General features: G+C 40.3%; 1 protein-coding gene across 2 annotated transcripts; it reads right to left on the reverse strand.

Moving 5' to 3' along the window:
- Positions 1-188: 188 nt before the first annotated feature.
- PLIN2 (perilipin 2) lies at positions 189-11,880 on the reverse strand. 2 transcript variants are annotated; one of them, XM_009328068.1, is made up of 8 exons: positions 11,824-11,880; positions 11,547-11,742; positions 10,797-10,879; positions 10,012-10,297; positions 9,515-9,699; positions 8,605-8,739; positions 7,610-7,900; positions 189-1,493 (listed from the first exon to the last, which is right to left on the reverse strand). In XM_009328068.1, the coding sequence occupies exons 1-8, from the start codon at positions 11,851-11,853 to the stop codon at positions 1,359-1,361; spliced, it is 1,341 nt and encodes a 446-aa protein (XP_009326343.1). In that variant the 5' UTR covers positions 11,854-11,880; the 3' UTR covers positions 189-1,358. The 2 variants fall into 2 exon arrangements, with proteins under 2 accessions (XP_009326343.1, XP_009326345.1); XM_009328070.1 differs by lacking the exon at positions 189-1,493 and having other exon boundaries at positions 6,800-7,900.
- Positions 11,881-12,826: the final 946 nt, after the last annotated feature.

Genomic DNA, 12,826 nt, shown 5'->3' on the forward strand with positions numbered 1-12,826 from the left:
CGGCCCGTCGCTCGAAACCCGCCCGGAGGCGGCCCCGGGCGGCGTGAGCTGATCATATGGGGCGTCGCGCTTCGGGCAGCGGTTGGACTAGACGACCTCCAGAGGGCCCTCCCGATTTAAATTGTTTTGTAATCGGATTTCAAAATTTAACACGAAAACCAAGTAAAACTCACACCGGCGGCAGGCTATGCGGTTCAAACTTTTATTCCAAGGCATTTCAGTGACTAGACTTCAAAGTTTTCACAACAACCGAGTGTTACGTGACAAGAGAGCAGAGGTGCCAACTTCACAGCTATACCCACTGCCGAGTAACGTTTCCGCGGCCGTACGAAAGTAGCACCGTGCAAGATCTCCAGACTTCCTGCAGTCACCCCGGCGACAGCGAGGCGACCTCTGCAGCGGCAGTTCAGCCTGATAGGCGGAAAGAAATACAACAAGCCTGCCTCCAGTCCAGTTCCCATTCACCCCAACTCCCTACAGAAGTCACTGTGTGCAAGCAAATGTGGATTCTACGTTCCTTAGCAAATACGTGATTGAGATTTCATTTAAACATAAAAAGATCATCACTGTCGCCAGAAGTACTGCTACCTTAAATTCTCTTTCTTTTTGCAATTTTCTTTTGTTCCACATCTGTTTGTATCTCTTTGCCCTCCAGTTTTACTTTTTACAGTCTCTTCCCCTTCCATTTTTAACTGTCATCCTTATTCCTGGAAAGCTTTCCTTTTTAAGTGTTTACCCTCTTCTAGCCTCAGGCCCCACAACTGATAGCGTCAGGATGGCCAAAATTTTTGCACACAGAAGGCATGTAGAGAGAAAGGGAGTCCTTTTGTGCATAAAGCACTCTTGCCAAAGGGAAGCTCTAAGCTTCTAGCTCTGTAGGTACAGGGCCTAACAAAAAGAACCTGAGAGAATCTGAGACAGACGAAGTCTCTTACCCCTTCCAGCAGCAAAGAGGTAGATGCAGCAGTGCTTTTCATGTGGACTGAAAGGGGAAATTTTGTGGGCGAATCCTCATCAACTCCTTTTTTTGGCAGCCCTCTATGCAAAGCACTGGAGTGTTCTCATGGCCGCTGCCAGCAGAACAAATCATTAACAAAGATTAGCTAAGTGGGATACACCGGTTAGGCTATACCTGGCTTGTAGAATGGGAGCTTGACACCCATGCTAATGAATTAATGTAGCATGCATTCCTTAGGTGGAAAAAAATCAGAATTTTGATGCAGCTAAGTGAAACAGTAGTGATTAAAAAAAATATCCCCAAAATCCCTAAGCTAGGCAGTTTCATCTTTAAAAAGGAGAAATATTGGTTAAACATGGCAAAGGTACACTGTATCAAAAAGACAGTTTTATGCTTCTCTTCATTCAGCTCTTTGCCCTGTAGTGTAAGGGCCATTTGTGCGTGAAAAGTCTTGTTGATCTTCTTCATCCAAATCCAAAATGTCTGGGATATCATCTGACTCTGAAGACAGGTCTGTAATAGTGAAATCTGGAACCTGCGTAGGAATGAAATTTCAATCAATTTAAAAGTAAAACTAAATAAATTTGTGCAGTACTCCTCACTGAAGTCAGAAGACAAAGATGCTCAGCATCTCTAGAAATCATACCCAATATACTGAATACAGTGTGAAATATGCTCAGTCACATATGAAACACATAGCATTAAGTCACACCAAATACTATGCAAGATGTAGATCAGTTGCTTAGAAGACAGGATTTTATAGTAGAGGTGGAACAGAGCTGAACTTAGTGGAGTGTATTTAGTGAAATTGGTGACTGGAAAATTAAGAAAGGAAGTTTTTAAACTTATTTTGCCTTTATTCTTTCCTTGGGAGCAATGGCCTATACAAAGGAACCTGCCTTGAGGAGCTTGATACGGATTGTTCTGTACTGCTCTGCCTGCCTACCACATCAAACCTTTCCTGAGGAAACAAATATCTGGAACTGCAATCCCACTTTGGCCTCTGTTTTAACTGCATGTATAGTATTCTGTAGTGTTAAGCAGCACCAGGTTTCAGGAATTGCCAGAGACATTAGTGGATACATAGATGTTACGCACTTCTAAAAATGTTGGCTAAGACACTTAGGAGCTTAAGTCCCAACCCTTAAGTCCCCTTAGTAGGACTTAGATTACTTAGGCACTTCTGAAAAATGGGATATAATTAAGCAATTTACTCATAACCAGAAGTTTTTTGCCCCAAGTGAAAAATACTTATATCTGTAGTTTGATTCGTGGTTAGCTTTAATGTTGGTGATGTGACATACTTGGAGCCAGGCACAGTATCGGCACGTAAGAATTGCTGCATGCTGACAGGACTTTGGTTCTGCGTGTACAAAGAAGCAGCAACTTGAAGAGGCTTCTAGGCATTTGTGTAACTTAAGCTCAGTGCTGACTGAAGAAGCAGTTTTAATCCATTCCCTAACTGCAGAACATCTTGCTTATAACTTACTTTTATGAAAGATAGTATGCAAGTCAAATCTATGCTTTGCCTGCTATGAAGACGTGTCAGAGGAACAGAGAACACATCAAAGGATAAAGGGATTACTGTTGCAGCTATCAGGTTGTAGATAACACTGAAGCACTCAACATGAATCACTCAGTTTCTTAGAGAATAGGTAGCCACAGGGCACCAGGGACTTGTAAGTGTTAATTAAAATATTAATTAAAACAGCTTCAGAAGAATTTAAGCAGCATGTCACTTATCAGGCACTAGTATGAATACAATGAAATGCGTAGACCACTTAGAGAACCTAAGCTTGATCAAAATGAGATCAGTAATCTTTGTCTCCTAAAAATGGAGGAAACACATCTTTCTACCAGCAAGAATTATTTTGCATCTTTCTGCTTATGGCAGTTTACATAAAACTCTAATTACTGCACTTAGAGGAATCAGCGAGTTTTCCCATTATCAGCACATGATCCTGTATTTCATACTGCAGTACAAATGGGGATATCTTAACAAGACTAAGGCCAAGTAGTCCATATGCAAACTCGTTTAAAAACGTGCCCAAATGGATGGTTTAAACAAGTTGTTTTATTCTGTATTTACACTGGGCAGGGCACATGACCATGTTCAGTAACGGTGTCTGACCAGTGATAATTTTCACTACATCCTAGGTTTAAGACACTAGTGCAAAACTTGCAAAAGCATTGCATGGAATAGTGCAAAACATACTTCAGTGTTTTGCTGTCTTCATACACAAATGTTAATGTCAATACTACCTTAACTTTAAAGTAATCAATTTTGTCTTGCTTAATATATTTTCAGAACTGAGCCACTAGCAATTTAAGAGATGGTTCTTATTTTGTGCACTTTTCAGAACAAGCACTTCTATTTAGTCATCAGAGACTGTATTATCCAGAAGAAACAAAATTTCCATCTTAGTATGAAAAGAAATACATTTAACAAAACATTGTGCACAATACCTCCAGTGAGCTGTTGCATGTAGACCTTCTGATCATGGAAGTGACCAACAAATCATGCTTAAAAAATAAGTTAGGTTCCATTTTGTCTTTTTAATTAGATGGCTTCGATAAGTTTTTGGGTGGGTTTTTTGTGGTTTTTGGTTGTTTGGTTTTAGGTTTTTTAAACAAAGAGAAATAATTCATGAGTTGTTTCCAAATCTTTTGACCTATTTTACTAGCTATATAGCATTACTGTAAGTTGCAGTTTGGAAAAGATTATTGCAAAAAAGTCATCTTAAGGAATGGGAGAGACTTCAAAAGCTTTCCACCTTTCTTTAGTTTGAGGCAAACTAGCTACATCCCTGCAACTCCAGTCCTTATACAAATCTTGTAATTTGGATTTGACCAATGTGTATGCTGCCATAAATATGATGTTTGCAAAACTTTTATATTGTATGGAGCTATTTATGAATGCTTATATTTAAAACATTTGTAGCAAAGGATTATTAGCAATGACAGAATAATAACTCTCTGTTAAATGAGCCTGGAAAGGGGAAGTTTCAACTAGCATGAATGATTTTTGAGTTATCTCTTAAAGAGAAACAACTATTTTCTGAACTCTAAATAAACCCTAAATAACCTTACCAGTGATAATGACTTCATTAGTATTCTAACCTTTACCATACCAGTTTTTGCGTGACTAGCAGCCTTTGACACTGTTCCATTTCATCTAGTTTATCTGCCTTGCTGCAAATAGGATCAACTATTTCCTGTAATTTCCAACATATCTGGTCTTATCTTTTTCAAAAGGTTCCAGAGAGATTTCACAGCTTTCTAGCCCAAACTATATCCTCAAAAGTGTTTTTGGACTAAGAGCAAGCAAGTTTCTGTGCAGCATAGCTGAGCCATTTGATACATGCAATTCTAGAGAAACAAGTAAGATGGCAGGAAAAATTTATGAGCAGGCTCTGCTCTGTTAACATCTTAGGTTTTCCTCCTTCTATTTGAGAGTTTTCAGCAGTTACTAGCATGCACTTCAGCTTCAGTCCACTGTGGCAAAAAAAACAAAGATGGCTTTGGAAGGTGTCCACATCATTCTCGCCTCCAGTAGGCATTTTAATCATCACTCCCTCTAACTGTGCTAGAGCAAAATACCAAGTTTTGTCTGTAGACTTGCAATTAGAATAGAGTCTAGGGATATGCTGTACTAGATTACCAGCAAGAAGATACCCATGCAAGCTACAGTTGCAATTCAGTTTAAACATCCAGCGCTGTCCTTATTAGGAGAGTCTAATAATTTCAATCCAGAGACTTTTATTCAATACAACAAACCAAGAACGTACTGATTTGCTGTTATTCGGCCCTCTTTTCCTTCAAGGAAGGGTTCCTAAATCTATTGGGTGGGTGGATAGAAACTTATAAACTTTCGGGCGGGGGGGCAGGATCCAACGAAACAACCACACACCACAATAGCACGGTACAGGAACCTGCATACAGCTTTTTGGTATAACAGGCTATTAGCCCAACCATTAGGTAAGCATTTAACCAGCCATTCCTCTATTTGCGGCCACCAGTTGTAGGTCAGAAGTCAAAGTAACTTTTACGCAGAAGCCACCCAACAGTGCATGGTGAGGGAGAAATGATTTGAAGGTCTAGGCTGGTAACATTTTCCCTTGCTTTCTACTTCATCTGCTTGCTGCCATTTAGTAAAGCTGGACAGCCATCTAAGAGAGTACAAAACAGAAGTGCAACTTAAGGCAGAATGGAGAGATGTATTGCTCTGGCATTAATACTAGATGGAGCTGTTTATTTCTCAGTTCTCAAAAGACAGCGAACAGTTTGATGATCTTACTTGATCACCTCAGAATGAAGGCTCACAGCCTTCAGATTTTAAAACACATATAAAAATGGGAATTCGCTTCTTTTAAACTCCCAGTTAGTCCCATTCCGTTCCTGAACACCTCTACAACAGTGGATGCACTCCACAAATTTTATTACAAATTGAGATAAAAAAAGAATATTCTCTGTCTGGACTCATTCAATACTTAAACAGAATTAACTGCTAAAAGAATTCCAGAAGTCTTAACTCAGGCCCTAGCTGGAAAGGAATACCTCATCATCTCATGTTAATTTCATGTTAAACAGCCCCCTTACAAAAAGCAAGTATTTAAAGCTGGAAGTTACAGAATATTTATCTGTAATCCTCTGTTGTTACAATTTTGTTTAATATTGTGCTTAAAACACCATCTTCCTAACACTTATAGACCAACGCTGACTTAACAGCTAAGCCAGCCCTCTCACATTAGAAGGCTAGGCTGTATGTAATTTGCTATGGTGCCCACATTGTACCCGGTGGAGGCATTGTTCCATGTAGCAACATGTCACTAGGTGACAAGCTTCCTTTGAACTCCATTTTTACTTCACACTATTTGATGATCTCTTTGAAAATGGTGGCCAGCATTGCTACACTAAATGATTGCAACTCAAAGTTGCAAAGGGCATGCATTAAGAACACAGACACAACTTACCTGTACATCCCTAAGCCAAGAAAGCTTATTTCTTAGTGACTGTAATTCTCTTCCAGGGGAAGGATTCACAGGATTTATTGAGGAACAATTCCACCCAAGTAGCTGAGTGTTAATGTACATTAGTCACTCAAGTTCAAAAGAGGGTAAATAAAGTTAAACAGGTTAAAACTGGCGTTTGCAGCTGAGGAGTATATACTGTTCATAGGGAGCCAGCAGCCAAAGCAGGTAGCTGGCAGTCTCATGCACATAGAACACCTACTGCAAAAGCAGGACAGGGGTTTTTTGTCCATACCCTTGTCTTCTCTATATTAGAAGATCCATCAGCTCACAGCTTAGGTCATCATTAAAAGTAGGCAACAGCAAGCACCAAAAAAAGCAGCGGTAAAGATAAGACTGAATGGAAAGATGCTCTTTGGAACGCAAAGGGAGGAGGGAAATGCTGCAGCACTATCTTACCTATCTATACATACAAATACATTTTCAATGCATGTCTACTTCATTTGCATTTCAAGCTTGCTTTCTGCTGGACCCAGTTTGAAGGAGTCACAGAACAGCAAGTTACGTTTGTTTTAAACACCACTGAAATGGAGACAGACTTTGGCTACTGAAGCATTTATTACTAACATACAAAATGAATTACAAAAAGATGGCTACAAAAAACCAACAACCAACACAACAGCAGGCACCTGGGTACAAACAGCATGAATCTTGTCTTTATACTGCATATTAAAAAAATGTATTGATAATGATTTGGTCGGTCACTGGAACAGGCTCCCCGGGGAAGTAGCCACAGCACCAAGCCTGTCAGAATTCAAGGAGCATCTGGATGATGCTGTTAGTCATATGGTTTAGTTTCAGGTAGGCCTGCAAGGAGCAGGGAGTTGGACTCAATGATCCTTATGGGCCCATTCCAACTTGAGATATTCTATGATTCTGTGGTCAGGTTACTGTGTTATACAATAGTTAAGTTTATATAGTTAATGTGAGCCCTGTCACAGCATTTAAGTAACTCCAGCTGACTCATTCAGAAACCCCACTTTCAGCTTTGGAATTCTGCACTCACAGAACTTTTGTCATGAATTGTGTAGCAGTAGAATTTGAGACTGTCAGATCCATAATAATCAAATGCATGATCTGCAGCAAACATGGAATTTAAGCATACCTAGCTGGACTGCAGGGCTTTTAAATGCATTTCATAGTATGTAAGGCTTTTATATCATTCTCATACAGATTAAGGAACAAATCAAATGCTTTTAGCTATAGTAGGTTTCATTTAGACTAATGGTATTAATACCATTAATAAGCATGGTGAGGTTTCTTAACTTGACAGACAAACAAGGCATCTTGACAACTGTAAGCTGCCAATATTTAGGCATTCAAGACAGTTTGAGTTTTTAGAGTGGCTTAACTACACAGGACAATACAGCCCGTGTGTGAGAGTGTCCTTTCTTTGTATCATTCCCCCACTCCTGTATTTATGGATTTTTCTCCAAGACTTTTTTGACAGCTACACTTGCTAAGGCCACTTGTTTGGTCAGTCAGTCAGAGTACATGCATGCTATGCAGTTTATTCAGTAGTGTGTTCAGGCTGTTTGTCTTTCTGGCTGGAATTTTCCTCCCCTTCACCTTTGCTCTCAGCATCCTGAATGCCAGGCAGTTGTGGGTAAAAGGGACCTACCAGCCAGTTGAGCGGCGTGTTGTTAACAAGATAATCCATCACATCATCCAGAGACTCCTTCATTTTCTTCAGTTGTCCTTTGCTAGTGGTAAGAAAGCTGTCTGATAATTCTTGGAAGGAAGATGCTGACCGAAAGCTCTGGTAGACATCACCTGCCATTGACCCAACACTGTAAACCTGATCCTGCACATTCTGTGGCAGCCCCTGTAGGCTTGAGACTAGTGTGAGGTAGGTGGTCTGAAGCTGCTGAGTGAGGCTCCGTGCAATAGCTAGAGTTCTTGACTCAATTTGCTGGAAACAAAAAGCATAACAGCACATTAGTATCTTTTTATGACTGTAGCAGCTTTATGTTGCTCAAGATACATAAAGAAGCAAAGTAGAGGGGATGTAAGTAAAATAAAGCTAGAGCAGATAATAAAACAGGTCTTAAGTCTGGAGAGTCAGAGACTTGAAAGTACTTGATATTTCTTCAATGCTCAAGTGCTTTGTGGAACAGAAACATTGGTAGCTTCTACCCAGCGACAGAGAAGCAAGCTCTTGTTTCAACTCGGGATAACAAGTCACAGCAGGTAAGTAGGTTTAATCAATGAACCACTGTTTAAAGCTACATTTAAGACTCAGTGAGTCTGTGCCTAAGACTGCTGTATGCTGAGGAATTGTTATTTCTGGTCTGGCCATATCAGATAAGCAAGTCCTAGCTGATCTAGATATGGATATCCCAACACAGGTTCACATGTTAAACAGGATGAGCATTCTCTTGAAATGAGAATGAACCCCACTGTGTTTCAGGAATTAGGCTCATTTGAGAGTTTGGGTGCCCCCTACTTTCCATAGTAGTCACTAGTCAGCTGCCCTGAGCTTCAGCATTCAGATTCCACATTTGCACATAAGCTTCTGTGCTGCTAAGATGCTGCACACTTTGAGGACTGTTAGTTTGCCATTACCTTGACAGTATACAATCCATTTATTTCTGGTTCACATTTACATTTATTTACCTCAGCACTATGCAGTTCATCATCATCATTTTGGCCTGTATTTTTCTTCCATTGTACCCAGGATTGATAAAGCTTTTCCTGAGAATCAAGGAGTTTCTGATTGGCACTATTCATGTTCTTTCTGGCATACTCAATCTGAAATACAGCCAAATAAGGAAGTAAAGCAAAGAGTCCAAACAGTTTTGTTAGGGCTACCCTGCCTTACCTGCTTTGTAACCTCTTTTTAAAATATTTTAAGAGTTCAGTATGAAGGACTTTGGGGAATACAAGAGTGTGTTCCTTCTCTTCAAAGAAGAGAAAACTGGAAGTAGTTTTGAGGTGTTAGTAGTGTATCCCTCTGCCTCAACTACTTCCTCCTCCCCCACTAGCATCCTACACCAGGATTTGAAAGTGTATAGAAGGCCATGACTCTTTATGCACAGTTTATCCTGTACATAAGATACATTGTTAGGATAAGACTACTGAAGTATCCAGGAATGCTCAGAGATACCCACAGCAAGAAGAGCAAGCCCATAAAGAATGCGACATTTTATTAACAAAAAGGACTTAAAGGACTGAAGTGTTTCTAAATTGCAAGACACTTTCTTCACTGAATGAAATCTGTGTCAAACCCAGCACTCTAAAACAGGAATATCATTTTAAACGTGTCACTTCTATTTCTGCAGTGCTTACTGCAGAAATATTGCTTAACATTACAAGCAATTGCTGGTTAGTTTACAGCTCAGCCTGATTTAGGACCTCTCCTGAATGGTGGTGAAAAGCTCTGAATGGGAAATGCTTTATATTTAGAAAACGCATTTACTCTGAGAGAGCAATTCCAGTTTTCCTATGCCTCTTTTGGCTGTTTTCTGCACTCTAAAAACTATGCCCATATTTGCTTTTTATACCTCAAGTGAAAGCTTAAACTTACCAGACTAACAGTGTGGTGGAGCTGAGTGATTGCCTCCTGGCTTTTCTGTTTAGCATCTGTAACTTTTTTTAAGGCTTGTTGGTAGGCACGTGTGCGGACCTTTGAAGACAGGGATCCTAGTCTAACGCAGTAGCTTGGCTTTTGAACTCCAACTTCAAAACCTTCAACTTTTGCAGCTTCTTTCTCTAGATATGTAGGAAGGAAGCAAATTGACCACTGGAAGAAAACTTAAGAGGTTTGAGGCAATTTTATTTGCTTAGTAACAGCTGAATACTGGACTTGTTTAGTAGTCCTTCAGCACCAGGGTAGACCACTGTATGTGGAAATCCTTACTTTCACTCTGCTTCCCTGTGAAGACGCTATTACAACCAGCAAGGCAAAAGGCAGTTTGGGAAGCATGTGTCCCCTTCCCACTATGAGTAAGTAATAAATGGATGATTGCTTGCTTCTCTCCAGTATAAGCATTCCAACAAAATCAAACCTTCAATTGGACTTACCTAGTTCTGCTTCTGTAAGTGGAAGATACTGGTCTACAAGGGTCTCTGATCTAGTGAGAGCACTGTCCACTCCACTGCTCACCATTTGCACCACACGACTTCCCAGGACAGTGTTAATGCTGCCATTGACAACTGACTTGGTCATTTCTACGCTGTCTTGCATTGCTTCTTTAGTCTTGCCCACAACTCCAGTGATCGTGTGAGCAACAGTTTCCTTGGCACCAGTCACAGTGGTTGTTACAGCTTCTCTGGCTCCGACAACTACATCCTTGGCATTGGCAACAACCTGTCATAGGAAACAGGTTGATTCACTAGAAATATTTTCTAGGGAGAGCTACATAATCCAGGAAATATAAATTTATACTAAAGCTTGTACAAGTATTGGTTATCTAGGAGAAATTCTGCCCTGAAAACACATGTACAAGACAAAACAAAATATGACTGCCATGCAGCCTTCAGCTCAAAACACTTCAGTGAATGTAATTTGGGCACTATTTGCTTGACACTGAGCAGGAAAGAGACAAGGGCTCCAGTTTTAAGAGATGCCCACCAGTGAACAGCTATAGATAGATGTGTCAAATGGTGGGCAAATTTAAAAAAAAAGAAAGGCTTAATGGCCTCCCAAAGGCAACAAACAATTCTACAGAAACACCTTGTACTTCCTCATTGCTTTTAAGCTGTGCTTCAGGCATGGCTTATTGAAATCTGTCTCCCTGTGTTTTTAGCGATAATAAAGAGGAAGGGTGTATAGTTTTGCTTAGCCAATATACATGGAAAGGGCTTACCTTGTCAGTGGGTTGATTCAGTATAGGCAGTCTCTCTTCAATTTTGTCTAGACCTATACACGCATAGTTGTTGGCAACTACAACTATAAAAGAAGTTACAATAGTTGGTTTTAATTTTTGTTTTTTTTCCTTAGTATAAATTACTCAAATTGATAATTTCTCTTGAAATAGAGCTTATGCAACAATGCTTTTAAAGTAGTTTCCTCCCCTTTTCAGTGAGATTTGAGGCAGCAAAGCCCAAGAACAAGGCAGGTTTACAGTGCCAGAAAAAAAGCTCACTTGCAGGCAGAGAAAATCCATTCGACACTTTACAAGCCACTGTTAGAACAAGCTGAAGCACCTGGCCTTCTGCCACTTTGTGAAACCAGTCTCCTGGTTACCACAGCCTTGTGACACAGTTGCCGAATTTAACCACAAGTTGTTCTCCATGAGAGAAAGTACAAAGTAGCATTTGAAACCAGGTGAAAGGTGAGGAAGGTGTTGAGCAAGAGACTACGTAACCGTCTCGCATATCAAGAGGACTCAGTCAGTTTAGTATTACAAAAGCTAGAATCTGCTTTGGCTCTGGATTTTTTTTTTGTTAAGTCACGCCCATCTGTAATCAGTTACTCAACAAGCCAGGCAACAGGTTCCGTCAGCTACGTGAAACAGCACTCCAGACCAGCATGACCATGCTAAACTGGAAGTGCATCTAGATATATAAAGCAATCAGTTGAGTTAAAGTTATCAACAGCTCCATCTTTGTCTTACTTTGTGGTTCCAGTTTCTGGATGATAGGCATAGCACTTGTCATGGCTACCGAAGTAATCGTCTTCACCCCTTTCTCTGCTATCTCACATACTGACTTCAGGTAAGGATGGTTATCCTTTGTGGTGATGTAAGCTGTGGACACCATATCATAGGTGGAGCTCACCAAGGGAAGGTTGACAACCCTCGATACAATGTTCTGTTTAAAAGAGAAAGAGGTTAGTTGACTCCTATTTTTCTGAACTAGACATAAAAAACTATGGGGCTAACTCAGACATACCTGCTGTGGATCAATTGCTGCCAATGCCATTTTTTGAGGTCTTGAATCTTACACAGCCTGTGAAAGAAGCATATCTGAGCATCCTCATATCCACTTTATCTAGTCACCAGACTTTGACACCAATAACCCTTTTGTAATCAACCCCATTGATCAAGGGGATTAGGTCATTCACATTCTTGCATATACAGGAATTACATTTTACCGTAACAGTTTAGAAATCCAAAACTTTGTTTCCCAATTATTTTGTTTGGTTTAGGCAACACAAGTAGGGCACTTGCAAGAGACAGGCTTTGAGGTACAGCAGCAGTTCATTGCAGAATTACCAAAGAGTTAAACTGGTGGATTAATTTATTTTTCTAGAAGAAATAGACACACTTGGGCTTATCTGTTGAGCCAGGACAAAGAAGCACCAGCCAACAAGCCACTAAAACTCTAGTTCAGGATGTCTAAGTCGGATGAAGAATCCACCACCAATATCTTTAATCAGATTAGATCTTCTGTTAGCATAAGGGAGTCAAGTTTGAAATTTGAGTCATCATTGCTGTCCAAATCTTGAAAATACATGGAAGATTGAGGTGAAGTACTCATTTCAGTAACCTCAGCTCAATTCTCACAAGTCATTCCACTAAACTCAAGGAGTTCATTACCTCTAGTGCCATGCCTGATGCCCCTGTAGGGCTCCCCCTGCTCAGCTTGTTCAAAAATTAGCATTCCTGTAACACACTGAGCATAGGACTTTCCCACTGCAGGAAGTAACTCTCCTTTACGCTAATTTAGACTTAATTATTACCCATCCCACACTGAAAGAGGCTGCAGACACCAGTCATTCAACAAGCCTACGCTACTTAATTACTTTCCAACACATATTCCCATGAAGAAAATACTAACAGCTCTCCCCATATGAACCCTATAAAAGGAGAGAGGTATTGCAGTACCACATAAGGAGAACACACAGAAGTGCACTGCCATCCTATGCACGCATGCAGGCTGAACTAAATCTGCG

Source organism: Pygoscelis adeliae, unplaced genomic scaffold (assembly GCF_000699105.1).
Source record: "Pygoscelis adeliae isolate BGI_AS28 unplaced genomic scaffold, ASM69910v1 Scaffold45, whole genome shotgun sequence".
NCBI classification, from domain to species: domain Eukaryota; kingdom Metazoa; phylum Chordata; class Aves; order Sphenisciformes; family Spheniscidae; genus Pygoscelis; species Pygoscelis adeliae.